The sequence below is a fragment of the Sus scrofa genome, chromosome 3 (genome assembly GCF_054392235.1).
Source record: "Sus scrofa isolate SSC_HxYL_T2T_F1_AM1 chromosome 3, Sscrofa_HxYL_maternal_Yorkshire_Landrace_v2.0, whole genome shotgun sequence".
Classification (NCBI taxonomy): Eukaryota; Metazoa; Chordata; class Mammalia; order Artiodactyla; family Suidae; genus Sus; species Sus scrofa.
Genome location: NC_139385.1, coordinates 85,862,453 through 85,887,204, shown reverse-complemented (window position 1 = coordinate 85,887,204; position 24,752 = coordinate 85,862,453). Strand labels below are relative to the sequence as shown.

At 44.5% G+C, this 24,752-nt stretch overlaps 1 protein-coding gene across 1 annotated transcript; it reads left to right on the top strand.

Moving 5' to 3' along the window:
• The first annotated feature begins 289 nt into the window (after window positions 1–289).
• On the top strand, window positions 290–24,590 carry PROKR1 (prokineticin receptor 1). Its single transcript, XM_013996093.3, has 3 exons — window positions 290–3,945; window positions 5,812–6,453; window positions 21,879–24,590. Exons 2-3 carry the CDS (start codon window positions 5,969–5,971, stop codon window positions 22,573–22,575), a joined length of 1,182 nt encoding a protein of 393 aa, XP_013851547.1. The 5' UTR covers window positions 290–3,945; window positions 5,812–5,968; the 3' UTR covers window positions 22,576–24,590.
• The last annotated feature ends 162 nt before the right edge of the window (window positions 24,591–24,752 follow it).

The window sequence follows — 24,752 nt, the reverse complement described above, 5'->3', positions numbered from 1 at the left end:
CCCCCCAAAACCAAAACTTTCATATCTAAACCAAAGGACACAACATCAAATAATATGATGAAGAAATGAGATTTCAAAGGGCCTTTGGATGATTCCTGCTAGTGGACTAGGAAAAGAAAAAACTCCACCATAGCTCAAGAACATTATTTAGGGGTGAGGGACACCTAAAAGCACTAAAAAAATTTCTTTTTTTTTTTTCCAGTAAAGGCTCTCTGGGATGGCAAATTCTCTCAGACATCATGACCTGCTTTGCAGGTAGGATGAGGCAAGGTATCATTTCTTTGTTTTTCTTTCTTTCTTTTTTTTTTTTTTTTTGGCTTTTTGTCTTTTTAGGGCCACACTGTGGCATATGGAGACTCCCAGGTTAGGGGTCTAATTGGAGCTGTAGCCACCGGCTGCAGCCACAGCAATGCCAGATGGGAGCTTTGACCTACACCACAGTTCATGGCAACACCAGATCCTTAACCCACTGAACGAGGCCATGGATTGAACCCTTTACCTCATGGTTCCTAAGTCGGATTCATTTCCACTGAGCCAAGACAGGAGCTCCCAAGGCATCATTTCTAATCACAGAAAAATTTCAAGCCTTTGGCATCTTTGGGGCTACATGCTTGAAAAAAGAATTTACATTGTTGGAGTTCCAGATTTTTTTTAACGCTTTTTTTCCTTTCCTTCTTCTTCTTATAAAAACAAAACAAAAAAACAACAAAAAAACTTTTTTAGTTCCAGATTTTACTGTAAGCCTAGGTAGTCCTGGTTTAACTCTGTCACAGAGATGAATCATTAAAACATTTAGCCTCGGGTGGATGTCTGCTTCTCAGATGGAGGGGGCTCTCCTGAAGCCTTTGGCAGAAATTGACGGGTAGGGACCACTTCTTCAAAGGAGTCGCCACCAAGACCTTCAGTGCATAGGACCTGCCATACTATATGTACTTCCAGTATTTTCCCCCTTGGGGTTCCTGGTGGATAATTCATCCCAATTATGCTCTCCTGACTCCAACTCCAGTAGTCACTCAGTACCTCCCTACTCCATAGGTCAAAAGCATCTTCATTGTGGCTAACATTTTCGTTATTTATGGCCAAGTTTTTGAAGGAGATAAAGAAAAAGGAAAAGACCAAGTTCTGCCTGGTACCCAGCCTCCAAGCTGTCCTTGAAATCAATTCCCAAGAATGCCCACCTCTTAGTATGTGCACACTTGCATGGCCCCCTCCCACACTGTAGCAGGCTGTGTGTGTGTGTGTGTATGTGTGTGTGTGTGTGTGTGTGTGTGTGTGTGTGTGTGTGTGAGATGCAGATTGCAGAAGAAGGGGACATCAGCCACCATGTAGTGAGGTCACTCAGGCAGCCTATAGTGAACCCTATGTGATGAGGAGGAACGGATGTCTCCAGCAACAGCCAGTGAAAACCCGAGTGACTGGGAGATGGATCCCTACCCCACCCCACCCCGCCCCACCCCAGTTGAGCCTTCAGATGAGAGTACAGCCCTGGCCAACAACTTGACACCAATATCACGACACACCTTGAACCTGGAACCACCCAGGGAAGCCACTCTCTGATTCCTGGCCCTCAGAAACTCTGTGTGATAACGCATGTTTGTTTTACGCTGTTAAGTTTGGAGGCAATTTGGTATGCAGCAATAGATAGCTAGTGCACTCTGTGCTTTGTTTTTGATTTTTTTTGCGTAGAGTTAAGTCAGGAAGACATATGCTATATGGAATGTCAGATCAACATTTGTCTTTCTTGTATCTTCCCTGAGTTTGGGGTGGGTCCAAGGAATCAGTATGTTTAACTAGCACCAAAGATAATTCTTATCACCAGGAAAGGTTGAGAAACAATACAGAACAAGATTCAAAAGTGAATGAGCCCTTTTCCAGGAAACTGTGCAAGATCGAAAGCAAATTGATATGCAGAAGTCCATTTAAAGAGAGGCACCACGTGGTAAGGAAAGGTATGAAACGCATTGGGAGACTCAAGGAATGCTTCCTGGAAGAAGTGACATATGAGCAGGGTGTTAGGATCTCAGGGAGAAAAATATGGAAAGAATCACAGAGTGAGAGTGACTGGTGGCAGTTCTCAGGTGCCTGCATTGTGCCAAGTGCTTTACTTGCCTCCCCTTCTCTAACTCCCAAGACAACCTAGTGCAGAAGGACCTACTGCTATCCATTTTATGATGGGAAAGCTAGGATTTCCATTAAACTCTAAAATATACCCATCAAATAGGAACTCCCCTTCTCTTCTTCTCCAGCCCCTGGCAACTGCCATTCTACTTTTGGTCTCTGATTTTGATGACTTAGGTACCTCACATAAATGGAATTACATGGTATTTGTCTTTTTTTGTGACTGGCTTATTTCACTTAGCATAATGTCCTTAAAGTTCATCCACATTGCATCAAATGTCAGCATTTCTGTCCCTTTAAAGGCTGAAAAATACTCCGTTGTATGTATATACTACATTTTATTTATCCATTCATCTGTTGATGAACATTTGGGTTGCTCCCCCCTTTTGGCTGTTGTGAATAATGCTGCTATGAGCATGAGTATACAAATATCTCTCTGAGACACGACTTTCAGTTTTGGGGGAATATACCCAGAGGCAAAATTACTGGACTATATGGTAATTCATTTTTTGAAAGATTTTTGAGGGCCTCCCATACAAGTTTTCACAGTGGCTGTGTCACTTTATGTTCCCACCAGCAGAACATAGCTTCCAATTTCCACATCCTCATCAACATTTTTATACTTCATTCTTTTAATAAAGGATAAGAAATATTCTAATGTATGCATATTCCACATTAAAAAAAATCCATTCATCAATGTTGATGGACATTTGGGTGGTTTCCACTTGTCAGGCTGCTGTGAACATTGATGTACAAGTATTTCTCTGAGTCCCTTTTTTTGATTGTTTTGGAAGTGGAATTGCTGGATCATAAGGTAATTTTATATTTAATTCTTGAGAAATCTATAGAGTTTTGAAGGAGATCTATGCTTTGTAAATTAGCTTTTCTCACCCTAACCTTCTGAACATATATTCCTGAGTGGATTAGGCGGTGGTGGTGGGGGGGTCTCTCTTCCCCTGCATCCACACCGTCTCCTCCCCCACTTCCTTGCCTTCCGGAGAGCAGTTCTCTGAGCCTCTAGAGCTCAAGAGGCAGAAATGAAGCTGACCCTGGCGTCCAGTTGGGCTTGCCCGAGGGAACGAGGTTTGGGTGGCTCCCAGCGTGTGCGGTGGGCGGGCGGTGTGAGCAGGCGGGGAGGCTCCTCCCGGCTCTCTGAAACCTCACCAGTCCTCGGGAGGACGCCCACTCTGGCTGTGCCCCGGGGCTGACCAGGTGAGCGGCCAAGCCGTTTGAGCCCAGGGGCGGGCGCAGCCCTGCGGGATGGGACCCTCGGGCTCCAAGTCAGCGCTGAGCCCTTCTCCCGGCGCCACCGCCCTCTTTCCCGCCCCGGGCGGCCGTTCCGGAGCCTGAACCCAGGGAACGCGCGCTGCCTCCCGCGTGTCCTCATCTTCAGCTGCTGCCTCTGCGTCCCCGACACTCCGGCCTGGGGAGTGTCCCCACCGAGCGCGAGCCCAGACGACCCGACGTGTCCCCGCCTGGACCCAGGACCACCCCCCTGCTCCCGCCCCACGTGCCTCCGGGAGCCTCCGGGACCCGACCGAACACGCCTCCCCGAACCCGCCACCCGGGCTCTGGGCGCCCGGCGGCCACGGGAGCGAGGACAGAGAGTGCGGGGCGGGGGTGGCCTTGAGGCGGAGCCGCCGGCCTCTGATCTGCGGTGGTGAGACCGCAACTCCCGCCCGAGCCCAGCCAGGAAAGGGCGCCGAACAGAGGAGGGAGAGAGTGGACCTGTGCTCTCCCTGCGGGCCTCTGGGAGCAGCAGCTTGTGTCCCCGCGTCCGGAATAAAGAGCCCAGGACCTCGTCTGCCCGGCGCCGGGATGCCGCAGGTACCGAGCGCACCCTCCGGGGGCGATGCTCCAAGGATTGGTCCACGCTGTACCCGCTGCCGGGACGCGGGGACTTTTGAGTGGGGAGGGGGCTTTTCGAGAGACTTTTATTCTTGCTCATTTCTTCAGGGATGTTGGACTGCGCCCTCCTTCTGTCCTTAGGCATAGCCTCTGAGGCTCTGAGGACAAAGTTGGGGAGCAGGAGAGGACTAATCAGTGGGGTTCCGCTAGGGAAGGTGGGAATAAAGGAGAGGAGGGGAAAAAAAAAATCGCTGGACAATTTCTGCCCAAATCTTCTAACACTTGGTCTCCCCCAAGAAGTTTTTGTGAATCTCTAAACGTGGCATTGAGCCTTCCAGGTATCGAGGTTGCAGGAAGGTCCAGAGGTGACCTTCCTGGAAGAAACTCAGGGCCTGCTAGGGGCCAGGACTGTCCCACCCAGACTTTGTAGCCCTGCCTGGGCCACAAACCTGGCCCCTCCGAATTTCAGCCCTGGGTTCTGCTTCTCACACCTGCCAGGGGCAAAGTGCAGGGCCTGAGGAGGGCAGACTGATGGATCAGAGGAAGGAAAAAATCAGAAAAATGGAGGAGGAGTTGAGGGCAAGTGGGGGGACTGGAGCTGAGATTCCCTGGGCTGCAGAGGGACTTTAGTTCTACCCCCAAAGGCTTGCTCCAGATATGTCACCTTCGAGGGAGTGGGCAACAGGCTTTCATGGGAGGGAGGGTCCTTGTGTCTCCCTTTCCCAGGAACCTCAGTCTCCCATACTTATCCTCGCTGTCCTCTCCAGACTTCCTGACCTCTCTGGAGCTCTCCAGACCCCAGCCCTCTTCTTCCTTCCCCAGTGACCCTGTCTGATGGTTTGCAGACAGGGCCTGAGAGGGACTGGGGCTACCAGGAGAGGGGACAAGGATACTCTGGCTTCCTCTTGGATCTTGGTCCCCAGCAGTGCAGCTGGCAGCCCCCTTCCGGTCCCCCAGCCCCATTATGTGCTATGGTGGAGTTGTCTGGGTCAGGAGCGACCCTCTCAACCCCCATCCCTGCTGACCAAGGAGACCCAAGTCCTCCTAGTAATTCCTTGCAGTCCTAGGAGGTAACACCCTCCTCCAGGGAGCTCTCTGCTTCATAGACATCATTGGTCTCTGGCCTGGAAGATGCTGCAACTCTGAATTTTTAAGCTATTTATCTCAGGATACACAACTAGCCAAGGAAGGATTTTCTCGAGTCCCCTTTCTAAGCCGCTCATTGATGAGGCTGTGACTTCACCCCTGCAGCCTCTGTCTGGGGACAGGCCTTGGTGAATGCTGTGCCTGGTTTCTAGGGTCACAGCAGGAAGCCCGGTGAGGAGAGGGGAGGGCCACTATTACATAGGCTCTGTGATTTTTAAAGCAGTGTTTTGCCAAAAGGAAGGGGGCCAGCTTATGGAGAGCAGACAGGCTTGTTTCAAAGCCTTCCCTCTTCGATGGGATTCAGCATAATTTCTTTTAAGCCACAAAATGGGACAATTCCACAAGGACAAGTGCAGGCTGTCGGGACAAGGCTCAGAATTCGGAGCAGATCACTTTGGTTTTTTCAGCCTCCCCATACTCCTAACTTTGGTCCCTGAGAAAAAGTGCAATATTCAGACTCTTCAGTGGACCAGAAATAAACTGAATTGGTGCCTGTTGGCACTATAGCAATTTGACCTTCCCTCATTTGAATGAGTGGGTATGTGGTTTCAATTCTTTTGTTTTCTTTCACTGGGTTCCTTTATTTTCACCCCATCACCCAATGTTCACTCTGAGCAGGTGAGCTTAGGTTATAGGAGGGTTTTTAATTTGGCCAGGTTTGCTTCCAGATGTAGCCAATTATTTGCATGTCTTTCAAAGGCTTAGCTTGGAGCTTGGATACTGGACCCCAAGGATGCCTGCAGGAACACCTTGACTCATTAAGGAAGTCCTGAGTGTCAGCAGAAAGGGGAGTCCTCAGCCTCTCAACATCCCGGAGGAATTCCCAGGAGTGTTGCTCAAGCCTTCACCCGGCCAGATGGAGGTCACCGTGGCGGTCATGGATGAGACTGTCACCAACACCTCAACCACCTATTTTCCTATGCTCGACCCCCATGGAGCCCAAGCTGCTTCCTTCCCATTCAACGTCAGCTATGGCGACTATGATATGCCCTTGGATGAAGATGAGGATGTGACCAATTCCTGGACCTTCTTTGCTGCCAAAATTGTCATTGGCATGGCACTGGTGGGCATCATGCTGGTCTGTGGCATTGGCAACTTTATCTTCATCGTTGCCCTGGCCCGCTACAAGAAGCTTCGCAACCTCACAAACCTCCTCATCGCCAACCTGGCCATTTCTGACTTCCTGGTGGCCATCGTCTGCTGTCCCTTTGAGATGGACTACTATGTGGTGCGCCAGCTCTCCTGGGAGCATGGCCACGTCCTGTGCGCCTCCGTCAACTACCTGCGTACTGTCTCTCTCTATGTCTCCACCAATGCCCTGCTGGCCATCGCCATTGACAGGTGAGTGAGAGGGGGCGACAACAAAGGAAGGGGCAGTTGTGATTGATGAGCGGTATCTGTATTTCCCAGAGTGTGGATGCACTGGGGCTCAAAGGTGGCCCATTTATTGAAGTTAGAAGAGTTCTAGTTTTGCAGTTGCAAGCGGGCAGAGGGTAGTGGAGCTCCCTGGTGTTGGGCAGTGGGACAGCTTTTGGTTCCTCTGCTATGGACAGGCACCTACATGTACATGTCCAAGGGCTAGAGCTATACAACTATGAGGAGCTATACAACTATGTGGAGGACAAGTTTAAAAGTTCTACACAGTTACTCTTGAGTCAACTTGGAAATCTGGAGGGAGATCTATTTTATCAAGACTTCTGGAGTTCCTGCTGTGGCTCAATGGGTTAAGAATTCGACTAGCGTCTATGAAGATGTGGCTTCGATTCCTGGCCTCGCTCAGTGGTTTAAGGATTTGGCGTTGTCCTGAGCTGTGGTGTAGGTTGCAGAGGCGGCTCGAATCTGGTGTTGCTGTGGCTGTGGCGTAAGCCTGCCAGCGGCTACAGCTCTAATTCAACCCTAGCCTGGGAACTTCCATACGCCAGCACCACCCCCAAAAAAAGACCTCCCCCACTAACACCAATTGATTTTAAATAAGGTTGAGGGACTTATCTTGAACACAAAGAATATAAAGAAAAAGGGCACCTATGTTTACTTATACTTTTTTGCAGCAATCACTTTGTTCCTTTTCATACATCCATGCAACAGTACAGAGAGTGAAGCTAAATAGAATCAGCAAGAGCAGCCTATGCACATCTTATGTTATCTTTAGTCTTTTTATTTAATATAATCACCTATGCTAATGGGCCAGAATGTTTTTTCTTTCCCTCTCCGTTCAATCTTTGCAAGCTCCTTTGCCCAAAGTTGGACTTTCATTACAAAACACCTTGTTATAGTGTAGAGACAGTTACCCTGAGGGTCTAATCAGGCCTCGGTGTACTTGGATTTGAACAGCCCGTCTCTCTCCCTTCACCCAGAGAGCCTGAAGCACAGAGGCTTTCCGTGTCCCATGGCTTGAGGGCTCTGGCAGAGTTCAGCCTGCCCCTCATAGTTGGGACACCCCAGGATGGTGTTCCAGGGAGGGACACAGCAAACAGACCCTGTTTTCTAAGCAGGATGGAATACCTAGAAACAGACCCCTCCCAAGGAAAGGGACTTGAGAAGGAGCCTGGCTTTAAAACCACTGAGGTTTGCTGTGAGCCACAGATGCAAATGATTACATTTTGAATGGATAAGCAATGAGGTCCTGCTGTACAGCATAGGGAACTAAATCCAGTCTCTTGGGATAGAACATGATGGAAGATAATATGAGAAAAAGAATGTGTGTATACACACACACACACACATATGACTGGGTCACTTTGCTGTATAGCAGAAATTGATAGAACATTGTAAATCAACTATCCTTTATTAAAAATTTTTTTTCAAGTTTAAAAAAAGGAGTTCCTGTTGTGGCTCAGCAGTAACAAAACCGACTAGTATCCAAGAAGAAGCATGTTCAATCCCTGGCCCCACTCAGTGTTGTTCTGTGCTATATTTTAGATTCCACATGTAAGTGATATCATATGATATTTGTCTTTCTCTTTCTGACTTACTTCACTTAGTATGGGATAGGCCATGATGGAAGATAATATAGGAAAGGAATGGGAGTTCCCATTGTGGCTCTTGGGCTAAGAGCTGGACATAGTGTCCATGAGGATGCAGGTTCGATCCCTGGCCTCACTCAGCAAGTTAAGGATCTGCTGCAGCAGAAGTTGCAGATGAGGCTCAGCTCTGGGCGCTGGCTGTGGTGTAGACCAGCAGCTATAGCTCTGATTCAACCCCTAGCCTGGGAATTTCCATATGCCACAAGTACGGCCATAAAAAGGAAAAAGGAGGAAAAAAAAAGAAAGAAAGAAAAAGAAAGGATATATATATATATATGACTGAGTCACTTTGCTGTACATCAGAAATTGGCACAACATTGTAAATCAACTATACTTTAATTAAAAAATAAGTATATATTTAAAAATAAAAATGTATTATTTGAATGAATGAGTGAATGAATGAACAAATGTTTCAGATGGATTGTGAGGGGGAGTTGGGTTGGCAGAGGGCCAGAGCCCAGGGACACTGAAGGCAGGAAGACCAAGAGGAGACTCTGATAGTTCAGCCCTGGGTGAACAGGTCGGGGAGGTAGAGGTATACTGCCCGGCCTCAGAAACAAAATGAATGCTGGAGAAAGGGAGGGAGCGGCCGGGTCAAAGGGGATTGCTGGAGTAGATGCCTGGGAGAACGATGGAACCAAGAATAGACGCAGTGAACAGGTAGGGGTAAATCAGTTCCGTTGTACTGTATGTTGAGAGCTGTGTTTCTTAGAAACTTGGTATTATTTTTAATCAATTTTGTTTCACTTTTTTTTTGGCCACACCCTCTGCATTTAGACGTTCCTGGGCCAGGGATCGAACCCATTCCATTGCAGCAACCTAAGCCACTGCAGTGGTGCAGCCAGATCCTTAACCTGCTGCACCACAAGAGAACTCCTTTTTTTTTTTTTTTTTGCCTTTTAGGGCTGCACCCACGGCATATGGAGGTTCCCAGGCTAGGGGTCAAATCGGAGCTGTAGCTGCCAGCCTATACCACAGCCACAGCAATGCAGGATCCAAGCCATGTCTGCGACCTACACCACAACTCACGTCAATGCCAGATCCCTAACCTACTGAGCAAGGCCAGGGATCGAACCTGCGTCCTCACGGATGCTAGTTAGATTCATTAACCACAGAGACACGACAGGAACTCCAACTCCTATTGTTTTTTAAAATCACATCGTAAAAACAATCACTGCAATGAAAGCAAAGAGGTTAAGCAATCAGAAATATTTATTAGTGTATCTGGCTTTGCTGCTGTTCATTTAAGGGTTAAATTACAAATTATAACACCCACTGTTTATTTAGGGGCTTACTCTGTGTTTAGCTTTGTTCTCAGTGATTACATGTATTATTTCATTTCATCCTCAAAGCAACCCAGTACAGCAGGTTTTCTTATTATTCCCATTTTATACATGAGAAAACTGAGGCAGAGAGAGGTCAAATAACTAACACAGCTAGCAGATGGTGAAGCAGGAGTTTAAACCCTTCCAGAATAACTGTTCGTAATTTCTATATACGTATCATTAAACAAAAACAAAGATTTTAGTAACCGTGGGCCTATTTGTTATATCAAGATAAAAATTAGTTGCCTAAAACTAACCAAACCAAACTGGAAGAAGTCAGTGATCAAATCCTGAACACCTGAGACCCGACAAGAATCCATGAGGCCCTGGACCACAAAAGCAAAATATGATGGTAAAAACACACAAAAATAAAAATAATCTGAAGCAGAGATCGCAGTCATGACTAAAGGAACTTAATGCACTGGCGCAGGCAGTTAGTGGGCCAAGGCCCTTGGACGGCCCTGTGCAGACCACAGCGCTTTCTTCCAAAACTTGGGTGCATGTTTCCTGTTACAACCCCACTCCGAACAGTAGCCACCCCCGTGGTGCAAAACGTGTCCCAATTAATCTTTCTTATTGTATCTAAATTCCACTATATAAACTCCCACTGTAAGAGAAATATATGCCTGCCGTATTTGAGACAAGCTGAGTTTCACATGAAAGTAGGATAGGAGTTGGATTGTTTTTGTTCTTCTTTTTTGCCGCCCCACAGCATATGGAGTTTCCAGGGCAGGGATCAGATCTGAGCCACAGTTGTGCCCTATACTGCAGCTATTCTGCAGCTATGGCAGCAGTGGATCCTTTTTTTTTGTTTTGTTTTGTTTTGTTTTTAATAATGATTTTTATTTTTTCTGTTATAGCTGATTTACAGCAGTGGATCCTTTAACCCACTGTGCCGGGCCTGGGATCCAACCTGAGTCCCAGTGCGTCAGAGATGCCACCAATCCCATTGTGCCATAGTGGGAACTCCAGGATACGAGTTGGAAAGATTTTAGTAGATAGAGGTGGACTAATGGACAGACATATTACCTCTAAGGTGTTCAGAAGGGCCCAATGCCCTGATTGTATCCTGGCTTCCATTCCTCTTGAAACCACTTCTTCCTGCAGTGTTATCCCTTCCAGTGAGTAGGCCCGTAGGTGGTAAAAGGGGTCTCACCCCAGGGAGCAGGGGCCCACTCCAAAGCAGGCACCTGCCCACCCCACTTTCAGTGGCTGAGAGCATCCCCCTGTGAAAAGCTGAAACAAAACTTCAGGACATGATCCCATATGTTTTATCCATTCATGTGCTAAGAGAGATGGGTCAGCTTCCACGTTCAGAGACAAGGTTCCTGGAGTTCTGTGACAGCTGCAAAGGGGACTTAGGGACCAGGTATTCTGCTTAACTGTTCCTCTCCTGCTTCTTGTACAAATTCACTCAGGATCCATTCCTGGGTGGACAGAATGCCATAGGGCTCCTCAACGCATGTGGAGGACTCTGGCCAAGGAGAAGATACCTCCTTCACCCCTGAACTTGAACTCCTTGTATGGGTGGCAGACCGAGGACTGTGTAACCTGCTGAATTCCTGACAACCTTCTTTGGAGAAAGGAGACTGAGGCTCACCCCTCAGTGGGTTTTTTTTTTTTTTTTTTTTTTTTTACTTTTTGTTTTTCTTTTTAGGGCTGTACCCGCAGCATATGGAAATTCCCAGGCTAGGAGTTGAATCAGAGCTATAGCTGCTGGCCTACGTCACAGCCACAGCAATGCCAGATCCAAGCCTCATCTGAGACCTATGCTGCAGCTTGCCAGATCCTTAACTCATTGAGTGAGGCCAAGGATTGAACCTGCATTCTTATGGACACTATGTCAGGTTCTTAACCTGCAGAGCTACAACAGGAACTCCCATTCTTTTCCTATATTATCTTCCACCATGGTCTATCCCATTACTAAGTGAAAATAAGTCAGAAAGAGAAAGACAATTATCATATGATATCACTTATATGTGGACTCTAAAATATAGCACAGAGGAACCTATCTACAAGACAGAAACAGACTCACAGGCATAGAGAACAGACTTGTGGTTGTCAAGGAAGAGGGGGAGGGAGTGGGATGGATGGGGAAGTTTGGGGTGAGTAGGTGCAAACTATTATATTTAGAATGGATAAGCAATGAGGTCCTACTGCATAGCACAGGAAACTATATCCAGTCTCTTGGGATAGAACATGAAGAATGCATATATATATAGTGATTTTTATTTAGTGATATATATAGTGATATATATTTATATAGTGATTTTTATTTATATAGTGATATATAGAGTGATTTTATTTTTTTCCATTATAACTGGTTTACATTTTTATATCAGTTTTCTAGTGTACAGCATACACATTCTTTTTTCTCACATTATTATGCTTCATCATAAGTGACCAGACATAGTTCCTAGGGCTACACAGCAGGATCTCATTGCTAATCTATTCCAAAGTCTGCATCTATTAACCCCATCCATCCCGCTCCCTCCCCCTTGGCAACCACAAGTCTATTCTCCAAGTCCATGATTTTCTTTACTGTGGAAAGGCTCATTTGTGCCCTATATTAGATTCCAGATATAAGTGATATCATATGGTATTTGTCTCTTTCTTTCTGACTTACTTCACTCAGTATGAGAGTCTCTAGTTCCATCCATGTTGCTGCAAATGGCATTATTTTGTTCTTTTTATGGCTGAGTAGTATTCCATCATGTATATATACCACATCTTCCTAATCCAATCATCGGTTGATGGACATTTGGGTTGTTTCCATGTCTTGGCTATTGTGAATAGTGCTGCAGTAAACATGGGGGTGCATGTGTTTTTTCAAGGAAAGTTTTATCTGGATATACGCCCAAGAGTGGGATTGCTGAGTCATATGGAAGTTCTATGTATTGATTTCTAAGGTACCACCATACTGTCCTCCATAGGGGTTATACCAGCTTACATTCCCACCAACAAGGCAGGAGGGTTCCCTTTTCTCCACAGCATCTCCAGCATTTGTTATTTGAACTTATTAATGATGGCCATTCTGACTGGTATGAGGTGGTATCTCATGGTAGTTTTGATTTGCTTTTCTCTAATCATCAGTGATGTTGAGCATTGTTTCAAGTGCTTGTTGGCCATCTGTATATCTTCCTTGGAGAACAGTCTATTCAGGTCTTTTGCCCATTTTTCAATTGGGTTGTTGGCTTTTTTTGCTGTTGAGTTGTATAAGTTGCTTATATATTTTAGAGATGAAGCCCTTGTCAGTTGCATCATTAGAAATGATTTTCTCCCATTCTGTCAGTTGTCTTTTTGTTTTCTTTTGGGTTTCCTTTGCTGTGCAAAAGCTCATCAGTTTGATTAAGTACCATTGGTTTATTTTTGCTTTTATTTCTGTTACTTTGGGAGACTGATCTGAGCAAACATTCATAAGGTTGATGTCAGAGAATGTTTTGCCTATGTTCTCTTCCAGGAGTTTGATGATGTCTTGTCTTGCATTTAAGTCTTTCAGCCATTTTGAGTTTATTTTTATGCATGGTATAAGGGTGTGTTCTCGTTTCATTGATTTGCATGCAGCTGTCCAGGTTTCCCAGCAATGCTTGCTGAAAAGAGTCTTTTTCACATTTTATGTTCTTGCCTCCTTTGTCAAAGACTAATTGACCACAGGTGTCTGGGTTTATTTCTGGGTTCTCTATTCTGTTCCATTGGTCTGTATGTCTGTTTTGGTACCAGTACCACACAGTCTGGATTACTGTGGCTTTGTAATATTGCCTGAAGTCTGGGAGAGTTATGCCTCCCACTTGGTTTTGGTTCCTCAGGATTGCTTTGGCAATTCTGGGTCTTTTGTGGTTCCATATAAATTTTTGGATTGTTTGTTCTAGTTCTGTGAAAAATGTCATGGGTAATTTGATAGGGATTGCATTGAATCTGTAGATTGCTTTGGGTAGTATGGCCATTTTTACAATATTAGTTTTTCCAACCCAGGAGCATGGGATATCTTTCCATTTCTTTACATCTTCTTTAATTTCCTTGATTAATGTTTTATAATTCTCAGCATATAAGTCTTTCACCTCCTTGGTCATGTGTATTCCTAGGTATTTGATTTTTGGGGGTGCAATTTTTAAAGGTATTGTATTTTTGTATTCCTTTTCTAATATTTCATTTTGTTATACAGAAATGTGACTGATTTATGAATGTTAATCTTATATCCTGCTACTTTGCTGAATTTGTTGATCAGTTCAAGTCATTTTTGGGTTGAGTACTTGGGGTTTTCTATAGAGAGTATCATGTCATCTGCATACAGTGACAGTTTTAGCTCTTCTCTTCCTATTTGGATGCCTTTTATTTCTTTTGTTTGTCTGATTGCTGTGGCTAGGACTTCCAGTACTATGTTGAGTAACAGTGGTGAGAGTGGGCATCCTTGTCTTGTTCCAGATTTTAGTGGAAAGGCTTTCAGATTTTGTGCGTTGAGTATTATATTTGCTGTGGGTTTGTCATAAATGGCTTTTATTATGTTAAGGTATGTTCCCTCTATACCCACTTTGGTAAGAGTTTTGATTATGAATGGATGTTGGACTTTGTCAAATGCTTTCTCTGCATCTATTGAGATGATCATGTGGTTTTTTACTTTTCTTTTGTTAATGTGGTGTATGACGTTGATTGATTTGCGTATGTCGAACCATCCTTGTGAACCTGGAATGAATCCCACCTGGTCGTAGTATATGACCTTTTTTATATGTTGTTGGATTCATTTGGCTAAAATTTTGTTGAGAATTTTTGCATCTATATTCATCAGAGATATTGGCCTCTAGTTTTCTTTTTTGGTGGTATCTTTGTCTGGTTTTGAATTAGGGAGATGATGGCATCATATAATGTCTTTGGGAGTGTTCCTTCTTCCTCAACTTTTTGAAAAAGTTTAAGGAGGATGGGTATAAGTTCTTCTTTGTATGTTTGGTGGAATTCACCTGTGAAGCTCTCTGGTCCTGGACTTTTATTTGTAGGGAGTGTTTTTATGACATATTCAATTTCATTTCTAGTAATCAGTCTGTTCAGTTGATCTATTTCTTCTTGATTCAGTTTTGGCAGGCTGTAAGATTCTAGAAAGTTGTCCATTTCTTCCAGATTGTCAAATTTGTTGGCATATAGTTGTTCATAATATTCTCTCATGGTTGTTTGTATTTCCGCAGTATCTGTTGTGATTTCTCCTTTTTCATTTCTTGTTTATTTGGGCTTTTTTTCCTCCTCTTCTAGGCAAGTCTAACCAGAGGTTTGTCAACTTTGTTTACCTTTTCAAAGAACCAGTTCTTGGTTTTATTGACTTTTTTCCTATTTTTTCAATCTCTATTTTATTGATTTCCTCTCTGATCTTTATGATTTCCTTCCTTCTGCTGACTTTTGGTTTTGTTTTTCTTTTTCTAATTCATTTAGGTGGTGGGTTGAGTTGCTGATTTGAGATTTTTCTTCTTTTTTGAGGAAGGCCTGTATTGCTATGAATTTCCTTCTGAGCACTGTTTTTGCAGCATCCCATACATTTTGAGTGGTTGTGTCTTCATTATCATTTGTCTTAAGGTATTTTTTAATTTCTTTTTTGATTTCCTCATTGGCCCATTGGTTTTTTAATAGCATGTTGTTTAGCCCCCATGTAGTCAGTTTCTTCTCATTTCTTTTCCTGTGGTTGATTTCTAGTTTCATGCCATGTGGTCACAGAAGATACTTGAAATAATTTCTATACTCTTAAATTTGTTGAAGTTAGATTTGTGCCCCAGTGTGTGATCAATCCTTGAGAATGTTCTATGTGCACTTGAGAAGAATGTATTTTCTGATTTTTTTGGATGTAATGTCCTGAAAATGTCAATTAAGTCTAACTTTTTTTTTTTTTTTTTTTTTGGTCTTTTTGCTATTTCTAGGTCTTGGGCCGCTCCCGCGGCATATGGAGATTCCCAGGCTAGGGGTCCAATTGGAGCTGTAGCCACCAGCCTACACCAGAGCCACAGCAACTCGGGATCCGAGCCACGTCTGCAACCTACACCACAGCTCACGGCAATGCTGTATCGTTAACCCACTGAGCAAGGGCAGGGATCAAACCCGCAACCTCATGGTTCCTAGTCGGATTCGTTAACCACTGCGCCACGACGGGAACTCCAAATCTAACTTTTCTGTTGTGTCCTTTAGGATCTCTGTTGCCTTATTAATTTTATGTCTAGAGGATCTGTCCATTGTTGTGAGTGGGGTGTTAAAGTCTCCTACTATGATTGTATTCCCATCAATTTCTCCTTTTATATCTGTTAGTATTTGTTGTAGGTATCTGGGTGCTCCTGTATTAGGGGTACATATATTGACGATTGTAATATCCTCTTCTCAAATGGATCCTTTAACCATTAAATAGTGTCCTTCTTTGTCTTCTTTATGGCCTTCATTTTAAAGTCTATTTTGTCTGATATGAGTATTGCAGCTCCTGCTTTCCTGTCTTGTCCATTGGCATGAAATAACTTTTCCCATCCCCTCACTTTCAATCTACATGTGTCCTTTGCCCTAAGGTGAGCTGCTTGTAGACAGCAGATTGAAGGAAGAATACATTTTTAAAGAATGACTCTAATGTGACAAACACTGGTGATACGATGGTAAATAAGACACAAAGAGCCTCGTGCTCCTGGAGCTTATATTCACAGAATGGAGAGAGAGGGGGAGAGAGAGAGAGGGAGAGGGAGTGGGAGAGGGAGAGGGAGAAGAGTCAGACAGTCAGACAAGGAAGGTAATTTTAGGGTGTGAGAAATGCTCTGAGCAAACGAGCCAAATACACACAGACACAAAACCACACACAGACACACACTCACACTCACACACACAACTACTTAGAGTGACTGAGGGAGGGAGCCACTCTAGGTGGGAGTCAGGAAAAGTGTCTTTGGGGAGAAGACATTTGAGCCAACTTCTGAATGATGAGGAGGAAAAACCTGGACTTGTGAAGATTGGAGAGGAGCATTCCAGATGAAGGGATTTTTTTTTTTTTTGTCTTCTGTCTTTTTAGGGCCACACCTGTGGTATATGGAGGTTCCCAGGCTAGGGGTCAAGCTGGAGCTGCAGCTGCTGGCCTACACCACAGCCACAGCAATTCTGGGTCAATAACCCACTGAGCAAGGCTAGGGATTGAACCTGCATCTTCATGGGTCCTAGTCAGGTTCATTAACCACTGAGCCACGAAGGGAACCCCAAGATGAAGGGAATTCTAAGTGCAAAACCTCAGGACAGGAGCAAACCTGAAGGTTCTGGAAGGAGAGAAGGGCCCTGAGGCCTGAGGAAAGAAAGCAAGACTGCAGCCAAGTGAATCTGCTTCATACTGGCTCCCTCTCTTGCTTGAAAGACCTCTGACAACACCATTGTCTACAGAATACAGAGTATGGCTGGAATCTTTTCATCTGTTTTCCCAACATTTTATTATCGAGCTCCAGACTGCCTGCCAGTCTCCTGCTGGGTAAACACATTGATGTCCTGTTTTCCAAAAAAGGTTGCAATCTTTTTGAGAACTGTCACCATGGCTTATTACAATTCTATTCATTCTCTGCTAGGAACTTGCTGAGGGTGAAGTTTACTAAGATCCTAGGTGCTCAGACACTAAAAGGCTAGAAAAGAAGACATGATTCCTGTTGTTAGGAAGCTTCCATCCATGGTGTGGGGAGGGAAGAGAGCAAACACTTCTAGAAGAGTTAGAGGGTAAGTAAAGGGTTGATTTGAAGTGAAATTTGGAGAAGGGTGAGATCATCACAGTACTGGAATAGTCAGAGGAGGCTTCATGCAGGAGGAGGATTTTTTTTTTTTTTTTTTTTTTTTTAGAGCTGCACCCGTTGCATATAGATGGATGTTCCCAGGCTAGGGGTCGAGCTGGAGCTACAGCTTCTGGCCTACACCACAGCCACAGCAATGAGGGATCCCAGCTGCATCTACAACCTACACACCACAGCTCATGGCAATACCAGATCCTTGACCCACTGAGAGAGGCCAGGGATCAAACCTGCATCCTCATGGATATTAGTCAGGTTTGTTTCCACTGAGCCACAACAGGAACTCCAGGAGGTGGATTTTAACTGGCTTTCAACAAACAACCATCAGCCAAGGAGAAGAAAGGATTTCCAAGAGGGTGGAATGGTGTCTGCAAGAGCTGAGAGGTGAAAATGCTTGAGGGTGAGTGCGAGGTCCCAGGCCAGGGGGGAGGTGTGTGGGAGGTCAGGAGAGTGGCGATCAGAGAGAGCAGGGTCCTGTTCTAGAAGATCACAAAATCTAGACCCAGGGAGTCAGACCTGAGGGTAGCAGGGAACTGATCAAGATCCTCAGAGGACTCTTCCCCCAGGTCTGAGTTTTCTCTTTGATGTAGAGACACCTGCACTGTCCTTGAGGTGTAGGTCTCAGTGGATCTCAGTCGCATGGAGGCACTGAGGGACCCTTCTCTGTTTTATCCAGAATCCAGAGAAAGCTTGGCCAATTTGCCTGCCCACTGGCAGCTCTTCTCTACTGTCTGGATGAGGCAGCTAAGGCAGGAGGAATAGTGCTCAGCCTCAGGAAGCACAAATGTTCCCTGATAAGCTTATTGGTTGGGGCCAAGGAGGATGCTGTGCCTTTGCTACTCATCCCATGACCCGTCTGGTAGCTCCCATGCCCACCATTTCCATGGTGAGATCTGAGCCTGAGTCTGGGGATAGATAGGGAGCTCAAATGCTCTTTGCTTAATCACCCAGCCCACTGTCATCACACAGTTACTGGCTGGACATTTCTTTGTCCAGCAGCCTTTATTCTTTGTTCTCTGGGAAACTTGGCCTCTAAGTGGTTCTGGACCTGAGCCACTGGAGTGGTAGACACCCAGAGTAAGCCAAAGGCATGCTCCTAAGTGAAGAGAAGTAGCTGCCAATTGCCAGACTCCTTTTTGGAACATCAATATGTAAAAATTGACTAGGATGAAAAGAAGAGAGGGGCTGCGAGAATGCCAGGAGGGCGGGAGGAAGGGGTAGTGCTTGTTCTGGCTAGAAAGGGAAAGGAGCAAATGGGGTACTGAAGAGCCAGCTGGATTTGGAGAAAAACCTGGATGGGTCTGTGTCATGGTCATGCTCATCTGGAAGATGAGCATCTTTGCTCCCTTGCCTGTTCAATAGAGTCGGGGTTATCTACTGAGAAAGTGGCTTTGAAACTGCGCTTCAAATTGTATGTTGCTTTGCAAGATTAAATACTAATAATGGAGTTCTGAATCTCACATAGCTAAGGCTAGTTCCAATCCTTGAAAGTTTTCTGCAATTTGTCTACTGAGAAATGTATTTGGAAGGCTTCTTGCACAGTTCCTGGTGCTAACCTTGGGGACAGAGGGAGGGTGATGTCAGTAGAAAAAACTATCTAATGAGCAGTCACAGATTACCCTGAAGATGAATTCTGACATGAAGATAAATGAATTAAATGAAACTGATCCAATAAAAGAGAAAGGAGTGGAGAACTTGCAAATGCAACATTTGCCAATAACAGGTGAAAGAAGACTGCTATGTATACAGAACAGCTCTGAAAAACGCATTTTCAGATACTAAGTTTCTTGTATGTCAATAGCCTATGGTTTATATGCAGTGACTCACTCCAGCCTCATAGTATCCCTGTGAGGTTGGCCAGGCAATTGATATTCCCATGTCACAGATGAGGAAATTGAGTCCATGAGGGCTAAGTAAATGACAAATTCACAGAGCAAGTTTGTAGCAAAGCTGAGGTTAGATTCCTGGTCTTTTGACTCCTGGATTAGCATTCTCTCCTACTTCCTTGTTGAAAAAACACTCTGAGTTTCAAACATCATAAAGACTTAGGAAATTATGTGGGGGGAAAGGGAATAAATTATATAGTAGAAGTTCACATAGTACACAGGTATGATTATAGAAATATTCTTTGACAGAGTAATCAGCACAGGAGGGTGGATAGATAGGGAAAGAGCTAAGAGAACAAAAGCTCTAAAGCCTTAGTTTTCATTATGACTCAGAACAGGTTTGGTGCCCTCCTGACAGAAGGAGCACTGTGGTCTTTAGGAAGGTCCATTGTGTGCCCTGACAACAGCATTGCCAACACCCTGCTGGCATTCCCATTCCACTCCCAACACCCACCCTGGGAGACTGCTGAGTGCCAGGGGTTGTTGCTGGTGGCGGTATGTCAAGCAGTCAGATGGGTGGCCAGAGGGTGAACCCAACTCATCCCACTTCATCTGACATCTGGGAGCTAGAAGTGAGCAGGAATCTCGCTCCAGTGACCTCTCCAAATAACACTCAGTGGGGTTGGCTATCTGTTGTGAGAGGGACAGAAGCAGTAGGAATATGATAAGAAAAAAAAAAGGGGAGTTCCCGACGTGACGCAGCGGTTAACAAATCCGACTAGGAACCATGAGGTTGCAGGTTCGATCCCTGGCCTTGCTTAGGGGGTTAAGGATCTGGCGTTGCTGTGAGCTGTGGTGTAGGTTGCAGACACGGCTCGGATCCCGCGTTGCTGTGGCTCTGGCATAGGCTGGTGGCTACAGCTCTGATTCAACCCCTAGCCTGGGAACTTTCATATGTCACAGGTGCGGCCCAAAGAAATGGCAAAAAGACAAAAAAAAAAAAAAAAAAAAAAAAGAACCTTATCTTCTGATGAAAATCCCCAAAAAGATGACCTCAAAGGGATGGGTTGTAAAGGAAACAGAATTGTTTGCTTTCCTTCAGGTCCCTGTCACGTTTGCTCTTGGCTCTTGGCTCTACCTGGGATAAGCTGTGGACACGTGAGGATGTGTTTATTTCCAGGGTTGATTAGTCATTGCCTCCCACTTCACTTCCCATCTATCTCCTTCTTCTACTTCTACCCCCTGCCAGACACAGAAAGTCTTCCAGGAAACCAGAGCTCTCTGCCTAAGTACGTGCCCTCTCTCTGGAAAGGATGCTTTCATACTACACAAATGACTCACATCCCCAGAAAGTGCTCTCTCTATAATCCTGGACCACTGTGGTAACAGCAGTGTGGTTTTTTGGGGAAAGAACAAAAGCAATACCTTTTACTGTCTGTTGCTTTGTGGCTAAATAAAAAAAAGAGTTCATGTATATTCTCAATTGATTTTTCACATCAACCCCGTGAGATAGGGTTAAATGTTTTCTATTGAGAGTCCTGTGGTATATGACCTTGAGAAAGACACTCATTTCTCACTAAGCTCCATTTTTTTCAATGTGGAAAATAAGATGAATAGTCACATGCTTTTCCTCACCTTTGCATGTAGAGCAATGTTTTTAAAAATGTGGAATGAAGGAAAAACTTCGTCCACTGTTTCTATCAGAAAAGGCAAATTCTCCCAACAATTCTTTGGAATTATCAGATCCTTTTAGCTCTAAACTGTGGGGCAGTTAGGATGAATGGCCCTGAAAACAGGAAGGACCTGGTAATAGTGCCAGGCTAGAAACCCATAGATGTTAGTACTGAATTTAATAATTAATAGTTAACATTTATTGAGTATATACAATGTTTAAACGTGTGCTGGAAATTGTGTATACATTAGCACACTTACTCTTTAAAAACAAACAAAAAAAAACTTTCACAATAAGAAAATTGAGATTCAGAGAGATTAAATTTAACTTGCCTGTCCTGGGCATATATCCAGATAAAGCTATAATTAGGAAAGATACGTGCACTCCTATGTCCATAGTAGCACTATTCACAATAGCCAAGACATGAAAGCAAATTAAATGTCCACTGATAAATGAATGGATAAAGAAAATATGGATAACACACAATGTTATATTACTCAACCATAAAAAAATAATGCCATTTTTAGCAAAATAGACTTAGAGATTATCATATTAAGTGAAATAAGTCAGAAAGAGAAATACTATATGGTATCACATATGTGGAATCTACAGTATGACACAAGTGAACTTATCTGTGAAACAGAAAGAACAGACTCACAGGCATAGAGAATACACTTGTGGTTGCCAAGAGGGAGAAGGGGTGGGGGAGGGATGGACTGGGAGTCTGGCATTAGCAGAGGCAGATTATTATACATTGAATGGATAAACAACAAGGTCCTATTGTATAGCACAGGTAATGATATTCAATATCCTGTAATAAACCATAGTGGAAAGAATATGAAAAAGAACATATATGTATGTAAAGCTGAATCACTTTGCTGTACAGCAGAAATTAACACATTTTAAAACAACTATACTTCCATTAAAAGAAGGAAAAAAACCAACAACAAAAGACAAAACTTGCCTGAGGTTCCATAGCTAGCAAGAGGTAGAGCTGAGGCTTGCATTCAAGCCTGCCTTCCCCCAAAGCCCACATCCCGCTGCTCTTTTCCTCCACAGGTGCAGTTTGATTGTGCCTCAGTGTTGTAAAAATAACATCATCCTCCAGCACTTCCATGTTACAGCCGTTGATCCCATTTGTGTTCCTGTCCTAGATATCTGGCCATTGTCCACCCGTTGAGACCCCGGATGAAGTATCAAACAGCCACTGGCTTGATCGCCTTGGTGTGGATGGTGTCCATCCTCATTGCCATACCTTCGGCCTACTTCACCACTGAAACCGTCCTCATCATTGTCAAGAGCCAGGAGAAGATCTTCTGCGGCCAGATCTGGTCAGTGGACCAGCAGATCTACTACAAGTCCTACTTCCTCTTCATCTTCGGCATCGAGTTTGTGGGCCCGGTGATCACCATGACCCTGTGCTACGCCAGGATCTCCCGGGAACTCTGGTTCAAGGAGGTACCCGGTTTCCAGACGGAGCAGATCCGGAAGCGGCTGCGTTGCCGCCGGAAGACGGTCCTGGTGCTCATGTGCATCCTCACCGCCTACGTGCTGTGCTGGGCTCCCTTCTACGGCTTCACCATCGTGCGCGATTTCTTCCCCACCGTGTTCGTCAAGGAGAAGCACTACCTCACAGCCTTCTATGTCGTCGAGTGCATCGCCATGAGCAACAGCATGATCAACACAGTGTGCTTCGTGAGCGTCAAGAACAACACGATCAAGTACTTCAAGAAGATCATGCTGCTCCACTGGAAGTCTTCTTATAATGGGAGTAAGTCCAGCGCCGACCTCGATGTCAAAACCACGGGAGTCCCCGCCACCGAGGAGGTGGACTGCATCAGACTGAAATAACCCCTTCGACGTTCAGCGTTTAAACACGGAACAGGACCTATGGGGGCACTGACCATTGTGCTTCCCGGCACACTATCAACCAAGAACTCGTGGTTTGCTGCCGAGAGCAGGGGAAATGGACAAATAGGTCAACACTGTGTCCAAGGAGCTTGGAATTTCTAAAACTGATGTGACTGGACACCATCATCAGTGGCCAGCATTCATTGAACATTCATTTTGTGCAAAGAGTAAGCCCTGGTGAAATCTACACATGCTAATGATGTTTAATTGGCTAAAAAAGAAATAGAGATTAAGCCAAGAAAAATGTTGGGACATAGTCCAGAATAATGGAGTTTCCAGAGGGAACCTGAGTAGCCAACCAAGACTGTGATACATATGTCTGTAGGGTGAGGACCTTTCTGGACCATCTCAGTACTCATCAGACACCCATGTAGCCCATCGTTGGGACTGTTCTTAGGCTTGAGTTCACTCTTAACATTTGCAGGGCTGGGGCAAGAATGCAGAGCTAGCTCCTGGCTCTTTCTGCAACCTTTTCTCATCCCTGGTCCTGACTCTCACCCTGGGCACCCAGGAAAGAAAAGAACGTACAAATGGGTGTGCATGTATGTGGGGGCAACCATGAGATTCAGTGACTCTGCAGGCTTATGGAGGGCTTGTCCCTCTTCCTAATCCACCTCCTTTGTTTTGAATTTTGAATTTTGAATCAGAATATCAGATGCAGCTTTGGCTCCATCACCTGTGTGGACCTGGGGAGATCCTCTTGGAAGGAACAGAGATGATACCAGTGATGGTTACCAATGAGGTGGTTGTGAAAAGCCAATGAGATAATATACGGGGAAACTCTTTCAACCATGCAAGTAGTCAAAAAAGTGGGATGATAGCTGTGGGTGGTGCCCTGGACAGGGAAAGACTTGTCACCCTAGCTTATGTATCTAGAAAACTCACCATCTCCCCCTTTCTTTATTCATTGTGTGAATTACTACCTTACCCCTCTTAGAAGTGCTGTGTATGCATTGAGTTCCTAATAACATGTTAGTACAACAAGGCAGTGACATTTGGTGACAGAATTGTAAAAGGAAATGATAGATTGGTCTCCAGTCAGAAGATGAGCTCAGGGTTTTTCAAAACATCAGAGCATCTTTGATCATGAAAGTATTGACCATGCCTGTTCCTATACCTGTTCCTAACCAGCATGAATCTGGGTGATGGGATACCTGTTTCTCAATCTGGTTTTATTCTCATAAGGGTGGACAGCTTTAGGGCAAACTTGTCCTCTTCTTAAATAGTTCCAGAGCAGCATATTTATAATACTATTTGAGTGACACATATACAACATTTCCCCCTCCAAATATAGTCAACTCTTTATTTTTGGCAACCAAGTTTATATTACTTTTCTATTTTTTGGTTACACCCATGGCATATGGAAGTTCCCTGGGCCAGGAATCAAACCCATGCCTCAGCAGCAACCCAAGATGCTGCAGAGATAATGCCAGATCCATAACCTGCCGCACCACAGTGGGAACTCTCTGAGTTTATTTTTTCAATAGTTACTGTATTTCCCTGGAAGACACATTTCAAAAACCTATTTATTTCTACCTATTCATCATCCAGCAGACTTCCCCTACGGTTTAATCAGAATACTCACAGAGAATAAAAACTAATTAAAATACTAGCCTAAAGCCAACATGCTTTGTAAGGCCATTCTGATTTTTCATAAAATTGTATATTGCATTCTAAAATTAGGAAAGTTAGTTTGGGGACTAAAAAATAACAAAATGATGCGATATGTTGTCATTATGTTCCTCTCTTCCATTAGGAATGCTAAACAAGAGTTGACTGTATTAAATAGGAGCTTTTTATATGTGGCAACCAAACGTCTTTCTGATTTTCAGCCTAAAATGTCAAATTTTCACTTGTGTACCTTTCTGTAATATTTCTAGATATTGTGTGTGTTTGTGATTTTGCAGTGAATGAGTCTTGTTATCAAGTGAAATAAAAAATCGATATGTATATAATCACTGCCCTTAGTGCTGCTGAATTTCTGCCCTCCCCCATCCCTTCCCTAGCCACAGCGGGATGGTTTTTGGAGTGAAAGCTGAGTAGATGCTGATTCTATCATCATACGAATTGTGCAAACAGGTTAACTCATGCTCTTCTTGCCTAGGAACGGCTGTCCA